The 25,187-nt window shown below is 38.3% G+C and overlaps 2 protein-coding genes across 4 annotated transcripts in view; both read left to right on the top strand.

The window, feature by feature from the left end:
- The window catches only part of lzts1 (leucine zipper, putative tumor suppressor 1), a 34,629-nt gene extending 18,226 nt beyond the window's left edge, over positions 1-16,403 (top strand). Inside the window, exons 1-6 of one of the 3 annotated variants that reach the window (XM_056246548.1) lie at positions 9,997-10,104; positions 12,543-13,040; positions 13,875-14,717; positions 14,879-15,067; positions 15,263-15,457; positions 15,549-16,403. In XM_056246548.1, the coding sequence (XP_056102523.1) occupies positions 12,681-13,040; positions 13,875-14,717; positions 14,879-15,067; positions 15,263-15,457; positions 15,549-16,124 (2,163 nt within the window). In that variant the 5' untranslated portion in view covers positions 9,997-10,104; positions 12,543-12,680 and the 3' untranslated portion in view covers positions 16,125-16,403. Of the gene's footprint in view, positions 1-9,948; positions 10,105-12,542; positions 13,041-13,874; positions 14,718-14,878; positions 15,068-15,262; positions 15,458-15,548 lie in introns of those variants that run through there. The other 2 variants (XM_056246549.1, XM_056246550.1) reach the window with 2 other exon arrangements.
- LOC130081856 (cytochrome c oxidase subunit 6A, mitochondrial) overlaps positions 1-25,187 on the top strand; it is a 297,336-nt gene that overhangs the window by 174,482 nt on the left and 97,667 nt on the right. The window lies entirely within an intron of this gene.

The raw sequence follows: 25,187 nt of genomic DNA on the forward strand, positions 1-25,187 counted from the left end.
TGAGACCCCGGCCTGGATATGTGCCCAAGGTTCACACCACTCCTTTCAGGGATCAGGTGGTGAATCTGCAAGCACTGCCCTCGGCGGAGGAAGACCCAGCTTTGGCACTGCTCTGTCCAGTACGTGCCCGCCGTGCTTATGTAGACAGAACGCAGTGTTTCAGGACCTCAGACCAGCTCTTTGTCTGTTATGGTGGGAAGCTGAAGGGAAAGGCTCTTTCCAAGCAAAGGTTGTCTCACTGGATAGTGGACTTGTCTTGGCTTACCAGACGCAGGGTCGTCCATGCCCCCTAGGTGTGAAGGCACACTCCACCCGGAGTGTGGCTTCCTCCTGGGCTCTAGCGCATGGTGCCTCGCTAACAGACATCTGCAGAGCTGCAGGCTGGGCAACACCCAACACATTCGCGAGAGTCTATAATCTCTGGGTAGAGCCAGTGTCCTCTCATGTACTCGCTTCCTCTAGCCAGTAAGTAGGACCTGTTCGGTGTCATCGCTTGCTGCACGATTCCACTCCACGGACTGGATACGTGCACTATTTCACTCAGATGAGTTCTTCTTAGACCCTGAGTTCCTCCTGCACTGTTGATGCCGTCACCAGAGTGCATGCCCGGTCGGTCAGCCCTTGTGATTGGCTAGGTGCCTCCGTGTGCATGGTTCCCCCGTTGGGCAACCCCCACATGTGTATTTCCACGGTAAGTCTCCTCCGAGCTCATGTCTTTCCCTTGCCTCGAGGTTGAAACATTCCACCCTGCGGGCTGGATACCTCTGAGTTTCTGCATATACATCCCGGACTCGGGTCATATGTGTATTCTAAGTCCTCCCTAGGTAGTTCTAGGTATTCTAAGGCCAGGGTAGGCGCTGTGTTACATATTCCTCCTGGAATATGCTACCCAGTGTACCTTGGTATTCCTGCATTAAGCCTAGCTCTTCTTCCGTGCTAGTTTCCCGACAGGGAGCTCAGTCTTGCGCAGGGCACTGGAAGACAGCCACTGTGGCTTGATTAAATTGGGACCCCCATTTCGTCAGTCACTGACGTAACCTGGAGTGACTGAACGAAAGGGAACGTCTCGGTTACGTATGTAACCCTCGTTCCCTGAGGAGGGAACGGAGACGTTACGCCCCCCTGCCACAACCGCTGTACCGCTGGGACAGCCTGGAGTTCAGTCTTGGCTCCTCAACAGGATAACATAATGCGAGTTATTTTGTGAAGTCACAGTCTCGCCCCACCAGCGTCCCTCCTTTTATACCCACGCGGTGGGGCGGAGTTGCGCTATGCAAATTCCGCAGACCCATGGTATTTCCTGGCCATTGACTTGTTTTGTAGAGCCCGAAGGTGATAGGCTTCTAAGCAAAACCCACATTTTGTCAGTCACTGACGTAACGTTACATACGTAACCGAGACGTTTCTCATAGACAATGCCATTAATTTATTTCTCCTCCGTACAATTATACATAAAATCTAACTTTCAAAGGAAGGCGCATCACTTAAGCACTCTAAGTGGTCGGCGTGCATAAGAGAGTGTTCAGAAAGTGCTGTGAGGGTGTTGGAGAGGACTCTGAGTGATGCTGGAGGAGGAGATGTCCTTCCTTTTGAATTATTCACTCCATCACTGTAATGCATATGCCTTCATGTCGAGAGTTCTTATTTCAAGAGTGCATTTACTCTCAACTGCTCCAGATGTGGCTGAGAGCTTGAGTTCAAAAAATGTGACCAATGGGATGCCGGCATGTGTGTATGTGTGTGTGTGTTACTCTCAGCCAAATCTAAGAATTAATATAAATATCCTGCTAAAATGTTGCTCTCTCTGTAACCCACTTTTATGTACAACTCAATTACTTCTCTCAGGACTCAGATCTCAGTTCATCCAGCATGAGATAAGTGCACTGCCGGGGTGTATATTAAAGAAGGTAATGCCCCGAATTTAAAACCATCAAAAATCCTTTATTTATAGTTGCTATGGTGACTTGAGTTGCATGTTGAATACATAATGCATTTTAGTGTGAAATTGTCCACTTCCAAATTCCAACAGACTTTCTGTACAATAAATAAGGTCAGTGTTGCATTGTAAAATTATTGGATTGGTGTAGATAATTTGTTTGCCTCTACACTAAGTTCCACAATCTTGGTTAGACAAGTATGAGAAATTCCTGTAGAAAGGGGATGGAGATTTCCGTGAACAGCATGATATTCAGTCAAATATGTTCATAGCGTGGTCAAAATTGGTCTGATATTCTTACATGGGCTGGAATTTATTGCAACATTGCAAGTCCAAGTGAAATGAACTATGAACTAACAATAACAATTATTTACAGCATTTATTAATTGAGGTTAATGTTAATCAATATACTATTGTTCATTTTTAATTCATGTTTGGACACACAATACATTAACCAATGTTCATTAACTTCCATGTATACATTTATGTAGAAATTAATATTACCTAGATAAATAAATGCACTAAAAGTATGAAAAGCATGAAACCTAAATTGTAAAGTGTTACAGAAAAAGTGCAAGACCGTGACTTCACAAAACACAGGTCCAATGAAATTAGAAAATAAAATAGATAACATGAGCAAGTAAACCGTTTGATTTTAACCAGGATAGTTTACCCAAAAATGAAATATCATCCTTTACCCTCACGTCATTCCAAACCTGTATGACTTTCACAAAATATGATATTTTGAAGAATCTTGATAACCAAACCGTTTTGGTAACCACTGATAAATTCATCAAAATATATTGTATTCTGCTGAAGAAAGTCAGTCATACAGTTTTGGAATGACATAAGGTAAATCGTGACAGAATTAACATTTTTGGGTGAATTATCATTTTCAGACCGACTATGTCAGACATTTTGGGTCGCAGTCCTGCAGACTGTTCCTATGACGGCCATCAGCCCATTTTGTGTGGTAAACATTTCCAAAAAAGCACAAAACAAAATACAGAGACAATCAGACTGGTGGAAAGCACAGTTTTAAAAAGTAACTGCTGCATCATGGGGCAAAAAAAAAAAACATCAATAGAATATAAAACGGACTAAAAAACACATTCGAATGCCTTTTATACCAGTTACTGATTACACACAAATTGCTAGCTAATGAGAGAAAATTAACATTGTTGGATGTGAAAAAGCTTGGGACACTGTGATGGGCTTAGCTCCAGATGGTCATTGTGCTCAGTTTTTTTCTTGATTAGGAATGATAAGATCACATCTGCTGGTGGACAGAGAAAGAGAAAGAGATAGCTAACAAGACTTTTCCCCACAGACCCTTAGCAGCTGCACACAATATACCACCAATTAAGTCTCCCTGTCTAGATGAATGGATCCATAAGACAGCATTATACATCCAACGTCTTTAAACATGCGTGATGACACTAGTTTATTACATATACAGATGAAATGGAGAATTTGTATGTATTTTGAGCCTACAACCTGCTTATTAACCATCTGCAAATATTTACCTGAGCCTCATTCTACATGTAACAGGTTAAATTTCAAAATTGTGTAATGAACCGAATGAATTCATAGTGAAATTAAGTTCAGCTGATTCAGCTAATTAGCATATGTGCTCATGCAGAGCAGCATTGTTGTGATTGAGAAACATTATTCCCACGGGACACTCCCGTCTGGCTGCACTCCAGTATTGACACTATATCCAGATTCATATAAAAAAACGGTCATAAAAAAAACATTTGATATTAACCCTCTGGTGCTGTTCGTGGTGCGGTTACTTCATCGGAATGGTACAAATGGTATGAAACTTGGTAAAGGTTTTGGCACTTGCTGTGTGAACACCCAAAAAAGGTTAAATTGAAAAGGTTAAATGGTAGTGAAAAAAAATAGTCATACTTGTATTGTTCACAGTCAAAAATGAATGACCGCATTGGAAATGAATGGGGGGCGAATTGCATCTATTGGAAATGTTTTGTACTGCGCACAAAGCTTATTTATTTTAAATATCAACTTCAAATTTGGAACACAGCTTGTTTAGATTTATGGCTTTGATTTTCTCACAGTTTCAGAGTAAAATGTGTTTTGGAAAATATATATTTCATTTAAAAATGTACAAAAATATTTGTGTGCATTTTAATTCAAATTTTTTTGAATTCATCACTACCAAGTGATGTCTTTAAGAAGAGAAAAAAAGACCAAACTTAAGTCTGTGCGCCAAAGCATTCAAGATTTATGACAGTTTAAGTAGGAAATTTCATTTTCAGGTCCATGCTCGAAAAGTGATTAAATGGATTATACCTACTGAATAAATATAATTTAGTACCATAAAATCCCCTAAAAATACAAAATATTAAATAAAAAACATTATCGAACTAAAATATAGTACAATCATTTCATTTAAAAATCAGTCAATTTTGACTGACACGTGAACAGTACCAGAGGGTTAAGTGTCTTTAACTATGTACTAAGAGTAAATTAATCATTTAAAACAATGACCCTAGTGTGTAAACACGTTTTTACATTGTACTTATATTATAAAAATACCTGCATAAAATTACAGCTGTAATTATTTTCTGTAATTACATCTGTAATTATGCACCTCTCCATGGAGCTACATCTTAACCAACCCTAACACCATACCACGAAAACTGAGACTTACCCATATCCCACCTCAATAGAAGCTACATTGTTTTGCAATAAATTATAAACAATTAAAAAATGTTGACGCAAGTTATAAAAAGACACCTTATATAAAGTGTGATCAAAAAATAAACATAACAGATGCCTCAGTGAATGCACCAAGAAGTCCATTTCCCCAAAAGTAGTTTATTATTTTTAATAGACATTCTGGAAAAAGCCTCCAAATTCTTGATGTATTACATTTCTGAAATAAACCTAGTACCACATGCAAAGCACGCAGATATCACAGCCCATAGCAAAAAGGTCATACATACCATGATAGGAAGAGACACTTATTCAAAAAAAAAGGGGGGGGAATTATTCCAAACAATACAGATGCAAGTCTATGGGTGCCATCTGGCTGTCCCAGGTGTGGTAAAGTGCAGCAGTGTATGCTTTGTTCAGACTGCAGTAAATCTTCTACAGTACAACAGCCAGAACTGGGTCTCATGCGGTAATGGATTGGCCATGCGTTGGATAACGTCTGCTGGCCACACTTCTAGGACGTCTTTGTCCCGCATAGGTTGACAAACAAGTGGAACATGCGAGGGGAACAAAACCAACACACACACACACACACGCACCCAAAAGAGGCCCACTGTCTGTGATAAAGGTCTTTCATGGCCAATTAAAGCAGCCCGACTTTCCACCTCAATAACATCTAAGCATCTATTAGCGGCAAGCGGACGCTCTGTCACGGCTCCCACTGAGTTCAGCTCATTGACTGTATGATTAGGTCATATCGTTCTCATCTGTCTCTGAGAACAATGATGCAACAGCAGAGCGCATAAAGAGCCACAGCTAACTCTCCAACAAACTGTAAATCATGTGTCCTACTGCTGGGTGATTACAATAGTGTCTGAATGAGCCCCAGGGTTACAAAGGCCAAAATCTGAAAATTAAGCTTAAAAAAAGATCTTCTCAGGCAGGGCAAAGTGTCAGTTATTATACAGACATTAAATGTAATTCATAATCCATAAAATTCCAGCTACACTCTTAAAAATAAAGGTTACTTATTGGCATTTGTGGTCCCATGAAGAAGAATTTTTAACATCCATGGAACCTTTTCAATGCACAAAACTTTTTTTTATAATGGAAAATGTTTTTTCTGATTATTAAAATGTTCTTAAAGGGGGGGTGAAACACTCAGTTTCAGTCAATCTCATGTTAATCTTTTTTTTATATATATATATATATATATATATATATATATATATATATATATATATATATATATATAATATATTTTATTGTCTTTTCACAATATGAATTTTACAGAACAACAAGGCAAACACTGACAATATTTTAAATACAGTCAAAACTTGTTTTTCCTTGAATTCCCTTAATTATAAGACATTCGTTTTTTGAAACATAAACCAAACATAAACATAAAACTAAAACTAAAACAAAAAATAAAATAAAATTGTAGCTTAGAACTGGGGTTTGGTATGTGTTAAATCTCATGTTAATCTTGAGTACCTAGTATTGCATCCTTCATATCTCCAAAAAGTCTTTAGTTTTAATATATTTATAAAAGAAAGATAGGCTGTAGGCAGGGCCGGATTAACCATTAGGGCAACTGGGCACTTGCCCAGGGGCCCACGACATCTAAGGGGCCCTGGGCAGGGGCGCCGCTAAGGGGGGAAAAGTTAGGACGATTCTAAGGGCCCACACACTTTTAGGGGCCCCAGAGATCGATTTTATTAATTGAACGGGTGCAGTATAGGGGCCTTACCTCATATTTTTTCATGGGGCCCAAAATCCCTGGCCGCACCCCTGGCCCTGGGCACCAGGGGTGGAGTGGCAATCAGGAGAGTCGGGAGTTTCCCCGGTGGGCCGGTAGTGTTTCGAGGCTGCGAGGGCCGGTCTGATAAAATGTTTTCATTGCAAGTTCGCCATGCGCACTTGTGGCCCAAGCCAGGGGAAGAAAAAAATATATTTTAGATAACGGAGCGTATATTTGCACTAAGTGCCTGTCTTTTTAGCAAAAAAGACGCACGTCACGGAATAGCTACAGTGGCGTAGGTCGTAGCGCGTGAAATGCTTGAAGGTAGCTTTTGATGCGCTCGACCCAAGTTCGAATCCGGCTTTTGCCGAACTCTCTCTTCTCCCCTTTCCCAACACATATGAGATGTAAAATGTATAACCTTACCTAACATAAAGGTCTCTAGCGTTATATTTTGCCAACAAACTAAAATCGAAACCATGATGGCTTTGTGCCTTTATAAAACAGCACAAGACTTTAAGAATAGGCATCCTGTTTGTGCTGAGTGATTGAAAGAAAAGTGCACTTTGCTCACGCGATCAGCATGGTTATCTGGTGTTTTCTCCTAAATAAAAGCTCAAGGGTTTATTTCTTGCAAGTGAAGAAATTAGGACAAAAGTATTTTAATTTTCCTGTTTTATAGTGTAATGTAGACTAAAATATACTTTTAAAATATTCATTTTCATTTATATAGTACATTTATAGGCTATGGATTTTACGTCATAGGAATAATTATATAAATCATTATTAGATTATTATAATAATTGTTTGGCATCCTAAAACACCATTGATAATGTAATGTAGACTGAGACTCTCATAACTAAAAAGATGTTTGAGCCCTCTTTATTTTCCTGGTACAAATCAATGCTTTTTCTTTGTTCAATGAGCAGTTCATGGGTTGAAGCTCTTAATTTTGATCAATGTTGTCAAAACAATCCCTGTTCACACGGATCCACCAAAACTTCTAAAAATGCTGTATTATTCATGCTAGGCCAGCAGTTGGCGATGTCACTTTGTAAAGAAACACTGCACATGTACTATATACTGAACATGTAATACGCATGTGCATGAAGTCACCGTTTTCACAGATTTCAAACGTTTGCATTTTCAGGCCCCCAAAACACTGTTACCGTGTAAATGAACAGCCAAAAACACATTAAAAAGTTTTTAGTTGAAAATGGTGTCGTGTAATTGGCCCCTTAGTCAGTCAGAATTTTCCTTTTTTGTTCAAAACAGTCATCTGGCACATGGCCACTTATGACATCAGTTGTATCCCGAGTGAGACTCAGAACTGCATCCAACTGAAGATGTCATAAATCAAAATTGGCCCTACTCTGAACTGACCAATAAGGGCCAATGACATTATGCATAAGCATATCTTATTATTACACTGCTGCCCTCTCACTTTCATTGCAAGGTACCATATTAAACAACAACTCCTCTGGGAACTCCTAGACACTTAAATCCACATTCATAATTTAAAGAAACGTATTCAATGTGCTGTCTGTGCCCCCTGTCCCAAGGGGCCACAGCCGTAGACTGGCCGACCTTTGATTCCTCGCACACTTGCAAATGTGCCAGTCCCATTGTCCACGACTATGGCCTGTTTTTACATATTGATTGCATTGATCCCTCCACTAAGCACTTACAAAGAGCATCTGAAGAATCAATACCATCCCTTCTGCTGTCATCTTGCCAAATCAAACTTCACCCCCAAAACAACATCTTGTCGTTGTGCAATGAAATTAATACTTGGAAGGGACTTGGGGTGACAAATCAAAAATCTATTTTCTTCACAATTGTAGCATTGAAAAACTCGAAATCTAACATTCCCTCCAAACAACACAACTATGGACAAAAGGGATGCATCCGCAGAGTTGGGATAGAGTTTCACAGCCAGATTGATTATCTGAAAGTCTGCCTTCTTTGTTCTGGTCCCCGCGGTGCTGAATTTGCGCTTCAGGTGAATGTACACAGATGCAAAAACTTCGGTGAAGAGCAATAGCTGTGCAGTGGTTATGACATTTTGAGTTTACTCTTAGATATTTTTATCATTTTCAGAAAGTTATGTGACGACTTTAGAACAATTGTTGGGAAAAATGCTTATGATAATTTCTTAAAAAGTCACAAAAATAAAATCCAGATGCAGACGTAAAAACAAATGTGCTGAATTGAATTTGTTTTGTACAAGAAATCTATAAATAGAAGTGAGTATTCTTATAAGTCTTTTTGTCTTGTTTTCAAGTAAAACAAAAAAAAATTCAGAGAAAGAGAATATTTCTTACATTCTTTACTTTTCATATCCCAAATAAGAATTGTTTTAGATAGATTAGATACTAAATTTACTCCAAAAAAAAACTTTTTTATTAAAAATAAAAGTGATTGAAGTAATTTATATATTTCTTTCTGGACAACAAAACAAAAATACTATTTAGACTGCTTACAAGTCAAAGGGCCACTTGTGTTTGACTACTCCAATATGAAAGTATCAAGAGGGTCATTTAAACAAACATATGTTCAACTGCTTTTGGAGGTTATTAAAATATTCAATTGCTTTGGAATTTTAAAGTTTATTTTGAAAACACATCTGCACAAAAAAGATACATTCTTCACATTATGGAAACACACTTCTATGGAAGCTTGTTTCTGCCACGGAATAAAACAATTTAATTGCAACTTTTTATCTCACTATTCTGACTTTGTTCTCACAATTGCGAGTTATAAAGTGAGAATATAACAGTTTATATTTTGCAATTCTGGCTTTATAACACACAATTGCGAGTTTATATCACTCAAATCTGACTTTCTAACTCACAATTGCGAGTTTATATTAGGCAACTCTGAGGGAAAAAAATTCAGAATTGTGATATAAAAAGGTCGCAATTACCTTTTTTTTATTCTGTGGAGGAAACAAGCTTACACACACTTCTTTTTGAGAGGTAGTTAGAGAGTCATTTATTTTATGGTGTAAATGTAGCACTCAGCTTAAATAAATGTTCGAGTTCACTGAACCTCACACAAAACAGGCACACTTCAGTGGACAAAGACACAGACGGAGGGAGGGAACATCAAGCTCTTCTTTCTTTTCCAGGAGGGGTGTTTGTTCAGAGTGGGTGCAGGGCAGTTTGGAGAGGAGGGGAGGGCAGCAAAGAGAGCCAACTGGGAAAAGCATGTGTGTTTATAAAAAACAAACTGTGAAAGATAACTATTACTAAACGAGCGAGTCAGTGAGATTCACAAGAGCTACTGAAACTTGTATATTTGTTCGTGTATTGTAATTATGTTAGTGTTAGTGTGTATGACAGAGAAAGAGCGGGAATGAAAGTGAGATTGACAGAGGGGGGCTTGGAGCTCATTGTGAGCAGCAGTGAGTTAATCTCTTTAGCGGCACACGTCTTATGTAAAGAGGTGTAATGGTCTCTGCCCCCTCTTTCCCCCAGGGGACCCCAGGGGACACTGGGGTCCCGTCTCCCAGCAACATTTACATGTCGGTTATTCCAAAAAAAGATATGGAGGGGAAAAAAAACTCTCAGTGGTGATAAGATCCGCCCACTTTGCGTGATAGACTTTTGTCTACAGGCAGTCTATATAGTATTCAGTGGTTCACTCAAGGACAAACACATTCTGACTCGCCACGGAGAGCATGCGAAGGAGATTTGATTCAGATTTGACAAACGCGGTGTCTGTGGATTTATTTGTTCGAAGAGTAAGTGTCATTATGTCATCTATTTTATTCTGGTAAGCCTTTGAACTTGAACGTAATCACGGAGTAAAAAGAGGTGATTTTTAGGTTACTAAAGCCAGACGGACATTGAGACGGTCCAACTGAGATTGTTTACCTGCAGCACATGGTGGGAAGTGATGTATGTGCATATGTGTCAAAACACAATGCAATGTCTGACTTGACTTTTGCTGATTGTTTTGTACCTTTTAAATGAAAAAAATTATGCATTAATATAATAATATGCAGTGTGTATAGATTGCTCTTCATAAATGAAAAGTGCAAACTCATCACAACAAAAATACTTCCCTCTGTGGATTGGCAAAAACAGTTTGCTTGTTCCAGTGATTTATGGGAGTTGTTTTACTTCTTTTTTTTAACAAGTGTGTATTACGTGTTGTGAGAATGTGTGAACTGATGATAATGTCAAGCATTGTGATTAATTTGCAGTGCTGTCTAAAAGAAGAGAATTAGCATTACATCATTGGTTGGCATGACTCGAGGACAAAATATGTGTTACTCTCTTAAACAAAGACTCTGATGAGGTCGCTTTTCATTGGAGGGGACCGCCAAAGGGCTGCCTGAAGCTATTAAGTCCTTCTGCTGAAACAGATGTTTAATCCAAAAGTAGTATCAAATAACCTTATTTAAATCACTGTATATGCTAAATAAAGCCACATGAATGATAACTGAGTTGTCTGGAATATCATCCTTCTGGCAGTACAAACAGTTGAATCAGTGTTTAAGAAGTCATTAATATGCCTCTATACCGTATTATATTTGATTTTGAAATGACATGCAACAAGGAAACTTACGGTCGGAATATAGAGACAACAAACACAAGTATGTGGTTGCATATATAGGTTTTCTTATCTCAAAGCAGCTACAAGGCAGCACAAAATAAAATAACATAAAAAGATACAATTTCTTTGTAATGCATGATTTCATAATGTGCTATTAATAATTAAGAAACAGCTGGCATATTTGCTCTGTTCTTTCTAGCTAATAAGCCTTTAACATATCAGGCCAGTTATACAAAGCCACGTGTGACGATGGTGGCAGGTCTTTTGTTCATAAAGCCCCTTGCTATCTGCTCTGAAAGACAGATGGAAGGCATGATGTGTTGATTATGGATGTGTATTATATGCTTTAGGCACATGAATCATAAAAGAAGGTTGATTAGCTGGAGACAGATCTTTGGTACTCTTGAACTGTTGTCAGGTGGCTGACAGGTCCAGTCTCCCAAGCGGGCTCCCTTTAGTGGAATATTATTTCCAAAATATGAAGCCTTATACATATATGTAAGCTACCTCATCAAGTAAGAATGCTTTTTTTTCTAAATAATGCTTGTCTGAAGAAATAAAAGATGCAGATTTGTCATGTCCGATTCCGATTCGGATTCGGATTTTTTTACAAGCAAATTTGCCGATTTTGATACCGGTTGCTGCGTTTTTTCTTTAAGCAAATTTATTTGTTGTTTATTTGCTCTATAACAGGCAAACTGGCCAAATTAGAGTCAACCACTGTATTTTAATCATGTAATCCAAACAAAGATGCTACACATAAAGCATTAGCAGTTGCTTTTTAATTAGATTGTATCATTTCTAGATTTAAAGCAAAAACTGAATGGTCTGACATTAGATTTGTGAAATGTTGCTACATAAGCCACCTGCACAAAACAAAAAAAGCAGTATGACTGAATGAATGAAAATGCAAATTCACTCTGACAGTAGGTGGCGCTTATGGGACAGCAGCGGTATCTTTAGGTATTACTGTACACAAAGCAGCACTGCGCTTATAAACACTAATTTATACGGAGGTAAGAGGAAATGAAAATGGCACTTAAACATTTCAGAAGACAGTCAGTTCCCTTCAGAGATACCTTCATATAAACCCCAACAACAATTTAATATGTACATTTGTTTCCTATATTTTGAGCATCGCAAACAGTGAGCTTGCTGTGCCTGGTATGGTATTTGCTTGTGCATGTAAACATACTCAACTTTGTGTAGCCTGACAAGAAGGGGGAAAAAGTAATTGGCAGGTCTTTTGACCTACTGACCAAGTCAAATGAAAAGATGTTTGACCTAGTTACACTAATTTCAAGCTTGCAGCATTGTCAAGCTTTGTTTGTCAAAGAGGAGGGTATTCTGGTTACTTGTTCATAGCATGCGTTCAATGTGGTCTCAATTTTGTAAATCAGGATATTCAGGATAACTGCCATAGGTCTACTCCTATTGTACACCATGTGGGCAAATAGCCAACAAGAAGACATGCTGTAGTTCCTGTTTTTATAGGACCTGTTTGCTGAACGTTAAGTAAAGTAAACATTAAGATAAATTATACATAGACCCTGGTGCTATATTGCTCTAATGACAACAAGAGACATCTCACTTCATTTCTTAAAATCCATGTTTTACCAGGTTTCCCAAATGGGAATAAGAAGGATCTCCACACAAGGCAATGAGCCCATCAGACCTTCCTCCATCATTAAAATTCTGTAATTACACACCTGCCACCATCAAGACCACCACCTGCTTTCTCCAGATGTCCCAGCAAACATGGGTAGTGTCAGCAGTTTGATATCAGGCCATAGCCTTCACAGCAAACACTGCAAAGCCTCTGAAAACAAACTCAAAAAGGGGCTTCAGTCTAAGAAAACAGGCCGTAGCTTGGATGGCCTTCTGAAGTATGGCTTCTCTCAGGACCATTGCACCACCAACAACAACTCAAAAGTCAGCTATCATTCAGGCAAAAACGATGACTTCTTTTACATCAAGGTCAGCAACAAGCCCCGAGCTGCTCAACATAACATTAATACAGCTGAAGACAGTCAAGGAAGAACAGCTGAAATGGACAATGAGGTGGACAGGAGAAGAGGGCCACCAGAATTAGTTCCGCTGTCTGGAAAACTAGAAAAGGTAACAGAACTGGAGTTAGCCAGAAAGTAAACAAAGCAAGGCTTGGGCTACAGAGTTAATTTCATATTGCCAAAATAACATATCCTCAAGAGTTTAATTTCTTCAGTGCCTATATTGTTGTATATTAAGGAAGTATTTCTATCCTATAAAAATGTCCGTAAACAATTCCGTTTATAAAGCAGTAAAAATCTAAATGTCTGCTTAGTTCATATTAAAGCAGCCAAACCCAAAAGATGACCCATCCCCCCAGCCATTGTTATCACACAAAATCAAACAACAGTCAAATATAGTTGATGTAAAGTAATCCCCACCAGACCCTGACACTTTCACTAAGAGCTTAGCATTGTCTGCTCCATTTAATTAAACCCCCAGATTGACGAGGTAAGAATGCCTTGATCTCTCCAGAGATTCGGTCCAATGGCAGTGTGGCACTTGCAAGCAGGCAAGCTGCTCTTTCCCTGAATAGCCTCATTTATGAAGGATCTAGCTAGGAAAATAAACCGAGTTTTACTAGGTCAGGAAGTTAATGCTAAACTAGCAGGGCAAACATACTACCATATGGAAGAGAACATGACTGGGAAAAATAGGAGAAGAATAAGAAAGGAAGGAAGTATAGTTGAGATTGCCTTGTTGATCAATCATTTATGCTAAATGTTTTGTTGTAATGTCCTGGCAGTTATGAGAGTAATTACTTTGAGAGCATCTGATCAATAGGTTTTAAGATGGATAGTGTCCTGCCTTAAACATGAGCTTCATGAATGATCAGTTGGTTGTTGTGCACTTTAAATCTCAAAAACACTCATCTGTCTTTTTTTTTTGTCCCCTCTCATTTAGAGTGTAGAGAACGCCTTGATTCGGCCGACCGCCTTTAAACCTGTTCTTCCTCGAAGCAGCAGTTCCTTGGTGGAGACTCATAACAACTTGAGCACTATCCTGGGCAAGAGAATTAGTCCCATAGACAGGCTCAAAGATCTTCAGGACCCCAAGCTGGAGACAAATTCTGGTACCTTCTCTGACTCTGGAAGGAACTCTATGTCCAGCCTGCCTACCCACAGCACCAGTGGCAGCAGCCAGATGGACAACCTAAGCACTTCAACTAATCACATGGTGCGCCATGGAGGCCTTAGCCAAAACATGGAAACATCTCAGAACCCACAGGGGGCTGTAGCTGGAATGAATGGAAACTCTGGATCCAGTAGGATGTGTAGTGGGACTAATGGAAACAGTTGGGCCGATGGATTTTGTGAAACAAACAGAAGTGGCGAGTCCACAAACGGCAACACAAGATCCATTGGTGTCCTCAGTGAAAGTGTGGCAGCTGCAATAAGTTTGAACAGAGAAATAACTGCTGCAGCACTGACAGTCTCATCCACGGAGCAAAAGATTGATTTCTCTGGAAACCAAGAGCAGTTTCTTGAACACAGATTTACAATTTCAGAGCAAAACCCCAAACCATCAGCCTCTGGGGGCTGTGTCCGATCACCAATTTCAATGAATGAATCACTAATACAGCAGCTGGAGCACAAACTTCTGGAACGTGAAACTGAGCTGGCAGAGTTACAAACGAGCCTTGAGGAGAAGGAGTCAGACACATGTCAGCTATTTGAGGAGAAGCAACGCTACTGTGCAGAGGAGATGGAGGGGTTGAAACAACGCTGTTCTACAAAACTTCGTCAAGTAAGTTGTTTACAATATTTTATAGATTTGAAGGAATATGTATAAAGTCTGGTGTTAATCCAAAACCAGTAAGAGTACCTTACCTTACCTTTATAGTCAATCAAGCATGCTATTCACCTTTATCCAGACAGATCCTAATGATGTTTTGTGTATAACTGCAGGTGTCCCAGAGGGCTTTGAGAGCCCAACAGTTATTGCAACTTCAGGTGATACAACTTCAACAGGACAAGGAACGTCTGCAGGAGGAAGTGGACCAGCTAAATCGTGACAGGGACACTGCAGAAAGCCGACTTCGAATCTATGAGAGCCAGAGAAACCTTGTACCTACACTAGAAGAGACTCAGTGGGAGGTCAGTCTATAAGACCTAATTGTGGTTTAGTGACAAATGTGGATACATTGAATGTGATCTATGTTTGATAAATACAGTATGTCTATATTGAGTACTATTCTAAATATTGGGATAATCAGGGGGAAGAGCTAAATTGTAAATTACAAAAAAACTAACCGCATCTATACTTTTTTTTACCCTATGTTATATTTGTAGGTGTGCCAGAAGTCAGGTGAGATTTCTCTGCTGAAGCAGCAACTTAGGGACTCCCAAGCCGATGTTGGGAACAAACTCAGTGAGATTGTCAGTCTCAAAGCTTCTCTGAAGGAGTCCAAATGCAAGATGGAAGAACTGGAACAGAAGATCAAGGAGTATGAGGAAGCTCTTCACCAGCGGTGCGCTGAGGTCGAGGTATGTGTTCGTTGACATTAGATTAACTTGCAGTTGCTACTGCATCCTGTACTGTTACATGTGACTTACTTTGATATCTGTTTTTAAAAAGGTATCTAAGAATGAGTTTCAAAGAAAGAAGAATGAGGCTGACCTCCTCAGGGAGAAGGTAAACATGCTGGAAACAGACATCAAGGGCATGAAGCAGGACCTAGCATTGGCCAAAGAGGAGCAACAGAAGCTAATGACCATGAGAGCCAAGGTTGAGGAGCAACAGCTGCAACTGAAGATAAGCCAAGCTCGGATGGAGGCCTTTGGTGCTAGTCAAGCCAAATCAAAATCCCAGGAGGGAACAGGTGCCAGTAAAATACTACATCATAATGGCTTGGATACCCTACACAAGGAGGTAGAAAGGCTGAGAGGGGAACTGAAGGAAGAGAAGCAAAAGAAACATAAGATGATGAATAGCTTCCAGCAAGAGAGACAAACATGGAATAAAGAGAAAGACAAAGTAATCAAATACCAAAAGCAGTTGCAGTACAATTATCTGCAGATGTACAGAAAGAACAAGGACCTGGAGAAGATTCTGAAGGAGCTAACGGCTGAGATGGATAGTCGGACAGAGATGGACATAGACAGCCATAGCTCTGACCTGAACTTTGATAAAGTTGTAGCCACAGAGATATGAGGTCATAGAGGATGAACGTTTTCACAATTAACCGAATGGTCTTAAAAGGATGAATGTACTAGTGGGCGGAATTCACAAAGCAAAATTTAAAGAGAGAAACATAACGTCACAGAAGATTTTGAGATGTCAGGAGATGCTCGAAACTTAAGAATATAACATCACCTGTACAGACCACAAAAAGCTTTTCTCCTTTTAGATTGATCACTTAATTAAAAATATTAGGATGTCAGCCATGTGTATCCCAATTAAAGATGCAGTAAGCGATTTTGTCAATTAGAATGGCACAAATAGAATTGTCAATTAGAAAATATCCCTCTGACTTGACAGATCTCACTGAATTGATGTTTCTTAAAGCTGCAGTCCGGCGTTTTTCCTCTTTGTCGCCATCTCTGTTCGAAATCTGAAATTGCAGTCATTCGCGGAATTATCAACTTTACGTGAGTTGTACTTCAACACCCTCGACACGGCACAGATGAACACAATGTTTGAGGAGAGTGTGAGGCTGTCAGTCACCGCGCCGATGTGGATACTGGCATTCAGAATCACAGATTATTCTTTTTGGAAGTATAAAACATAACAATTTTCACCGGAAAATGTCATCTGAACTAGTAAGAAACATCCACCTTTGTTCTGGTTCTGACATTGCAGTAAATCGCGCTGATTAAATCTAACAATCGCTTATAAGTTATCATATCACGCAAAACCGTGCAAATTTGTATCCTTTGTATCCTTTGTATCCTTGTTTTGTAGGATTTGTATCCTACAAAACAAGTAGGATTTTGTTTCCTTGTTTTCGCATGGGTCCGGTTGCAGTCTCTTTTTTTCTGTGTCCGAAGTCCAAACGAAGTCTTTTGCATTTTACAGCGGGTGAATCTGTTGTCACTGGTGATTGTCGTTTGAACCTTTCTCGATCCACCATCAAATTGATAAGATTAATTATATCAAGTGCTGTGAGAAAAGGCTATAAATCTCCACCTACAGCATCCTCACACGCAATATAGCCAACTAGCGAGACACCTCCCTTATGTGTAGAGATGTGATGTAATGACGCAAAGACATGCTCGAATCTCCCGCGGAAATCCACCAGTACCACTGGAATTAAAAACATTATTACAAGCTTACCGCTTTGAATCGAGCTAAGGCAAGCAGATAGTTTTGAACACTGGCTGGTTATGTATTTTCTCAAATATGTATTTTGGATCATTTTTAACCCAAAAAAAGCTACGGACTGCAGCTTTAAACTATCACATCTGTTTCTGTGGCAGCCATAAATTCTGTAAAATCCAAATAATTGACCACAGTCAGATTCTTTGTTTAGCCATTTTCTGCCTGTCAGTCATTTTGTGCATTCATAGGACAGCCCATAAATGGGAAGGGGGTGTTTATGAGTGTGGTAGTTGAAGTTAGTTGATTAATTCAAGTTAAGCACCATATTCGGATTCATAAGCAATTAACAGTTGTTATGTAGTTTGTCATACAAGAACTATTATTTTGCTACAGTTTAGTTTTAACAACTTTGGCAAAAATGATATATGCTACTGTTCTCCTTTCTGATCTCTGATTACAATGGTATAACATTAGGGCGGGGTTATGGGGGTTAAATCTGCAGAAGTTCCAGAATGGCTACTGCTTACAGCACCTTTAATCTGTGTGCATTCAACCAAATGCTTTACCTCCCACTTACCCAAACAATCCAGTGCTTCTTGCCTAAACCTTAAGCAAATATATAGTCTCACTACAAGGCAATAAAGTGGGGTGAATATTTTATTTGCTGTAAATGCTAGTTTTGCACTTTCTCTTTGTTTTATATGACAAGAATTCTTATCACATTATCACCTTGGCAGACAGGCTCATAGAAACAATATGTATACAGGGATATTGTAGCTCAAATCTCAGTTGTGTTTTTTTTCTCCCAAACTTGCCCTGGTATGATTGGTCATGTGACATGAGAACCAATCCTGTTTTGGCTTCATGACATCAAGCCAAGCACAGGGCATCTAAGGGGTGACATTTTCTTCTAATTAAAAAAAAGCATCAATGAGATGATTTAAAAAATTTGGAATGGAAGATAACCCATGAATAAATGCTTAACTTTTGGTCTATTACTCAAACAATGACTTAAAAAAGAAGACCTAGAACATGCGCATGAGTCATGTGGACTACTTTTGTTGTGTATTGGTTTTCTTCTTCTTTTTTAAATATAAATCACTATCCACTGTCTAACCTTCTGTCTAAAGTAATTCTCATTTCTTCCCGGTTTCACAGGCAAGGCTTAAGTCTAGTCCCCGACTAAAATGCATGTTTGAGCTGTTTTAACTGAAAGCAACTTGCACTGACAAATCTTAAAATATATCAGTGCCATTGTTTTGTTTCAAGATGCACACCAGTAATGTTGTTTTCTAAGGAACTTTTATAAAAGCTACATAAATGTCCTAATTGAACTAAGGCCTAATCCTGGCTTAATCTAAGCCCTGTCTGTGAAACCAGGCCATAATGGATTTGTAAACAATAATGTTTAATGGAAGACGGAAAATAATACTTGGTTAGAACAATAAGAGTTAAGTACATAACAAAATTTTCATTTTTGGAACAGTTCTGGAATTGTCCAAAATAATTGTCTTCCTGTGGAAAAATGGTTCTTAAAGTAACTGGACAACAGTGATCTATTTTACTCTTCGGTGGGAGTTTGAATTAGTTATCACTTCAAAATGCAGACATCCCAAGTCTCCCGGAAGTTCCGGGAGTCTCCCGTATATTGATAGCGTCTCCCTGATGCCTGCAAATTAGTTCAAATCTCCCGGAATCTAGAGCGAGATAGAACATACTGCGCGCATAACATACGGTGCGCGCGTGGCAGAAAGGGAGAGAGCGAGAGACCTTGCGAGTCAAAACGAAAGCTAGTCAACAATCCAGTCACCAATCCAGTTGTAGTCACACAAGATGATGATAACAGAGTAGTATGTCTTCCTTTGTAGCACAAAAATACAATACTATAGGCCTATTTAACAGGTCACATGACAGGTTTTCCTACCAATGTTGCTTAAAACGGCAAACAGAAAGAGTGAGATGGTCAGACGGTTTCCATTTTTCATTGCACAAATTTGTTACCCAGTGTTTCATCACACAAAATTTCCCAAAAAGCTGCCTTGTAAATTAGTCCTTAGAGCTTCCAGGAGTCTTGATTTGATAAGAACAAACTGATAATCATATTATTGATGGTGCAGGCTGGGGTGTAAGGCTGTCTTTAGATGCATTTGGATGCATGTATGTGTTGTATATTTCTTATTTATTTTGATTAAATAAATTAAGATGTTTTCTGAATATGGTTTCAATTGGTTTTCAATCAGTTATTTTATTGTTCATCTTCAAGTACCTAAGCAATAATCAAAGTTGATGAAAGACAACGCAACCGCCAGAGCAGGTGATGAGTGATGACATCAATCTGCAACACAGATGAGGAACCCAGAGCAGACAAATAATCTTCTATGTTGTAATTTTCTGCATTTGATTCTGCATTCTCATGCTACCAGAGAGAATAAAGGGAAAAGTAAACTCCTCCTAGATACTAACTAATTGTTGTCATCTGTAACTGATTCCAATTTATGGGAAACCCAGATGCAATTTCTTTTTTTTAAATGCACTTCATGTTGTTGATAAAGAATGGAATACATTTTCTTTCTCTTTGTATTATTATGGTACAAGATTATTCTATTCAAATCAATGTGATAAACGAGTTGGGTCAAAAGGAATCTAAAAGTAGTCAGATTATATTATCTTAAATGCTGTGAATGTAATGGATTACATTACGAACTACAATTTTTATCATGTAATTTGGAATTAGTAACTGACTAAAATTTAAGTGATCTACCCAGCACTATTTTTTTCTTTTCTTGCTAGTGTAAGGTGAATGAGTTTTCATAAGCCCAGAACCTTTGCTATGGCATTACAAAAGACCACTGAAACTGAGAGCCAAACAAATGACAGGAAATGATAAAATGCCAATATGCATGCAAAGCAACCCTACCGGAGACATAAACGATATTGTATCAGTTACTATCAGTAACATGAAGATGTTGATATTTCTTCAGGTCTAATGCCTACAGGGTACAAAGGTTTCAAACTTTATCAAACCACTGCAAATATTTCAGGTAGGTTTTGTAAAATGTTACATTGCTCAGTGCTTTTCAATTACTGTTTAGTACTAAGTCTGACAGACAAAACTATAAATGTTTATTTTTAAAAACTCATTGATATTGTGGAGTCGCCCTCTTGTGGTGACCTTCTGTTATTACACAACTGACAATGGGGGGGGGGGGGGGGGGGGTTTCACCTCAATCTCCTCCAAAGTGCTGCTCCGCATTGTCCTCTGTGTGACTGATAACAATCTGATCTGATTCCAATCTGATGTAGATATGATAAAAAAAACAAGGTTTGTAAAGACAGCTTCAATTTTGTCTCCAAATTAATCTGGTTTCAAACTAAATTTTTCTACAACTACTGCTCTTCTAAAATTTACCAATGATGTTTCATCTTCCTTAGACAATAACATGTCAACTGGTGCAATGTTTATAGATCTCACTAAGGCCTTTGATATGGTCGATCACTATATGCTTCTCGACAAATTATATGCGATAGGCCTTTCTAAAAATTCTCTTCTCTGGTTGAATTCTTACCTCCACTGTAGACGACAGCGTGTTTCTTTTCATGGTTGTGTGTATCACAGTCCTTAATAATGGACAAAGGTGTCCCTCAAGGCTCTTCCTTAAGGCCCCTTCTATTTTCTTTATTTATCAATGATCTTCCTCTAATTTGCTCAGACTGTTGTATCCATCTATATGCAGATGACACAGTGATCTACACATCTAATGTGTCTGTCTCTAAGATTCAATCCTCATTGCAATCTAACTTTAATGCTATTCAACTTTGGTTCCAATCCAACCCTTTTCTATTGAATAAGAAAAAGTCATAGCATATTGTTCCCCACCAGCTCAGCTTCAATGAATCAAGATAACAATCTTTCACTCATATTCCTAGACGATACTCAACTTGTACAAGTTGATGAACTTTTGGCTTGACTCACAACTCTCCTTTACGTGTCATATCAATTCTGTTGTAAAAAAAGATGAATTGTAATTTACGAATATTGTATCGCTCTATTAACTGTTTCACTCAACTGATTAGATTAAGAATTTTGTCAGTTAAAATTTCCCATGTTAGACTATACGGACGTTGTCTATCAAAACTCATCAGAATCAAACTTGAAGGCATTGAATGTTGCTTTCAATAATATATGTAGATTTGTGCTGAGATGTCCTTTTACTACTCACCACTGTGTAATAATGTATGACTCCCTGAACTTATTATCACCAAAAGCCAGAAGACAGTATCACTGGTATCAGGTCATTTTTAAATGTGTGTATTATAATTCTTCTTCTTACCTGAAGGAATATTTAATTCCATATAGACCCAGCTATAGATTGAGACACTGAATATCTCTCCTTCACTATATGCCAAACATCTTCAAAGAGAGTGGTAGACGTGCCTTTAAATTCAAAGCCCCTTCAGACTGGAATAGCCTGCCTGGTCACATCATTGCATTCCTTCAAAAATATATTTTTGTAGCAATATGTTTTATATATGGATTTGTTTCCAATAAGGAGTTGGTGGGCCGGGCGAGGCGGAATGAGGTAGAGCTTTAATGAGAGTGAATGTATTATCTTTGTCTCGAGGACCCCTTCGAAAACGAGATGTTTCATCTCAAGGGGTTATCCTCAACAATAAATTCTACCCACTGCGGTATGTAGCAAATAAAAACTAGGGCCTTAATGCACACGCCCACAACAATGAAAATTTGCCCAGACAAGCCAAAAATCTTTATCTTATTCATTGCCTTAATTCTTTATCTGAAGGATTACAAGATTAAACCATATTAATGAGATAAAAATGATTGGCTTCTCTGAAATGTTTGCTTACCGATGATTTGGATGCGTAATTTCCTCTTTTCCGTTAATCCACGTGGACGTCAGTTCTTCTTCAGCTGTCAAGGGAAATCCAAACCTGCCGCTAAAAAAATATTGCTTCTGTTTCTGTAAATTGTCAAAATAAGAGTAGGCTACTATGACTTTAATGAAAACCGACTGAAAAAATGAAAGAAAGAAAAAATATATGTCGAATAAGTTAATGAAAAATGCTATAAAAAACATATTATAATACTTATTATTATTATTATTAGGTATTGTGATTAATGAACAGGTTTGGTGTTGTGTAGGCTATATCAATATTAAAATAAAGTCAAGTGTTTTTGTATCAAAGGTGAAAAATATATTCGGTTCGTCCTCTAGAGGGAGCACATAATCCATTCGCATTCTCTGTGAACAACTCTGTGAATTAAGTTTTCTCTCTCTCTCTCTCTCTCTCGTCAACTGACAAACAAATCTTTGCAAGTCATAAATAATCGTAAAAGCTCATTCATGTTTGCATAAATCCGAACTATGAATATCAACAACATCTCGTTGCACGTTTACGGTAAAGGCTGCCCTCTAGTGGAAGAGGTGATAGAGACAGAGCAGGGACCCCCACTGATATGTTCATGAAAAAATTCGAACTGCGTAGGCTATTTAAAAAAACACACACATTTAGTTTAGAATCAAACTTTAAGTATCAGGACCCATGAGGATCACCTTCTGGTGAAGATCCCTGATTTAAAACACGCACATATAGGCTACATTTAATTTTAGGCTGACTAAACATTTTTATTGACTAATATATTAAGACCTTATTTGCATAGGTTACATTTTATTTATATGCATACAAATTCAAAGCTAGGTTATAAATATGCCATGTGGTGTGCAGTTAAATATTTTACACATTGGACACACAGAGCACAGAACTGTTCAGAGAAACTACACTACATATTTAAAGAAGTCCTGCCACCCACAAGTCCTCCTCTGTACAGGCTACCATGTGTTTAAGCATGCTAGAGAGATTGGGTAATCCTGTAGTGACCGGTGATGGGGTCACATGTTGAGGTGTGTGTGTGTGTGTGTGTGTGTGTGTGTGTGTGTGTGTGTGTGTGTGTGTGTGTGTGTGTGTGTGTGTGTGTGTGTGTGTGTGTGTGTGTGTGTGTGTGTGTGTGTGTGTGTGTGTGTGTGTGTGTGTGTGTGTTTATGTGTGTGTGTGTGTTTATGTGTGTGTGCTGAAGAGAGAGATTAGCCATGGCTGGCACTAATTAAATACTTAAGACTCAGCCATAAGCAGTGAACATGCTGACTAAAACCTCAGCAACACTATGAGACCCCAAGAAAACAGCAACACAGTAGCTCTGAAAATCATCTCATATGAACATTGTTTTATTTGTAGCTATGCAGATAGTTGTGTGTGTGAAAATTGCAGACAAAGTATTTCCATAACTTGATAACGTGTGTGTAATATATATATAGGCCTATAATATAATACAAATTAGAAATGTATAATTTATCATAATTTAAAGGAAGGTTAATCAATATCTATATGTTATGGCCAATATTTACCCAGCGCTGGGTTGCCAAATACCCCAGAAATGGTTGTTTTAACCCAGCATTTTTTCAGAGTGTATCGATGTATATTTATATGTATATTCAGAGTGTTTTATGGCATTCCTTTTTTTTAGACGCTTTAAAAAAATAAATGTATTTTTAAATGTCACAAAACGAGCAACTTAAACAAATCTACATTTGTTTAAATAAAACTATACCTCTGATCAAAATATTATTACACACACGTTCAACCTCTCTCTTTTTTGCATAAAAACCCCAAATTTAGAATGGATTTTCAAGGTATTACATTCTTTGTAATCATTCTGTCCCAAATTCAGAATGTAAAAAATACTTCTTGACAAAATGTACACGTTTATCTAAATTAAACCTTATTCTTAAAAATTCACCACATGGATAAATATCATAAATATCATAAAGATTTATAGCATAATGTCCAAGCTGCTCTTCATACAATGAAAGTGAATGGTGACCAGTTATCAAGCAAAATTTTCAGTGAATAACAACTTTAATTCAGTTTGTTCCTCACACAAAGCTTGTTTGACTTTAGGATTACCTGGAATAGTGTAATAGGACAGATTTATGGGTTTTGTATGATGCTTTAGTACTTTTTGGTGCTTGCCATGCCCTGCATGGTCCCCATAGAGAGCAGCACAAATGCCCCTTTTGCCATTCCAAGATGGAAAGAAAGACTTATGGGTTTGGAATGGCATGAAGGTAAGAAATGATGACAGAATATTCATTATGGGGTGTCTCTTAAAGATAAAAACACAAATGGAGACTACATGGAAACTCGCTGTGCACAGAACTGATCCAACCGTACCTAATAGCGAGGATTAATGTCTTAAACTCTCTGTTGCTACCATATGTTTATGTTCCGCTCTAATTACATTTGTCCATTGCGAGCCCTTAAGTGTGTGAATTAGATAGAACGAGTGCTATGAGTGGGACAGACAAATCAGGCACATAAATTCACACAGCCAAGCAGCGCTTACTCACAATCCTATTATGACATATAAATCTCCAGAAGATCTGGCTAGTTGTAGAGAGCCACTTGGCAATGTGCAGTGGCCTTTTCCCCCTCTCGTATATGTCAAATTAGGCCATACGGGCATATAAATCTGTATTGATTTTAAGATGGCCTCCAGTACCACCTGCTCACACTGCACACAGTCTGCGTTTATGTATTTTTCACAAAAGAATAATTTGAAAGGATTATACTATTGTGTCTTGTATGGAGAACTGAAATCTGACTGAACAATAATCAAATGTATTTTTAAACCATGTTCTGGTTTCAAATAACAGGAAGTTCAAGTAACTTTTTGGGGGGTCACTAGGTCTGTAAAGGTTGAAAACTCCTGCTAGTTGCATCTCTATTTCTGAAATTGTTGTTAATAGTGATGCTGATATGCTGTCCTGATATGGACTGAGTGGACTGGGTTTCCACCAGAGCCATTTTATCAACAGGTTTCAGGGAATATGAAAATGGCATATATAGAGACAGAGAGAGGAATCAGTTTCATTGTTTCAC

The sequence above is a fragment of the Rhinichthys klamathensis genome, unplaced genomic scaffold (genome assembly GCF_029890125.1).
Source record: "Rhinichthys klamathensis goyatoka isolate OS25496 unplaced genomic scaffold, OSU_Roscu_1.1 h1tg000040l_1, whole genome shotgun sequence".
NCBI classification, from domain to species: Eukaryota; Metazoa; Chordata; class Actinopteri; order Cypriniformes; family Leuciscidae; genus Rhinichthys; species Rhinichthys klamathensis.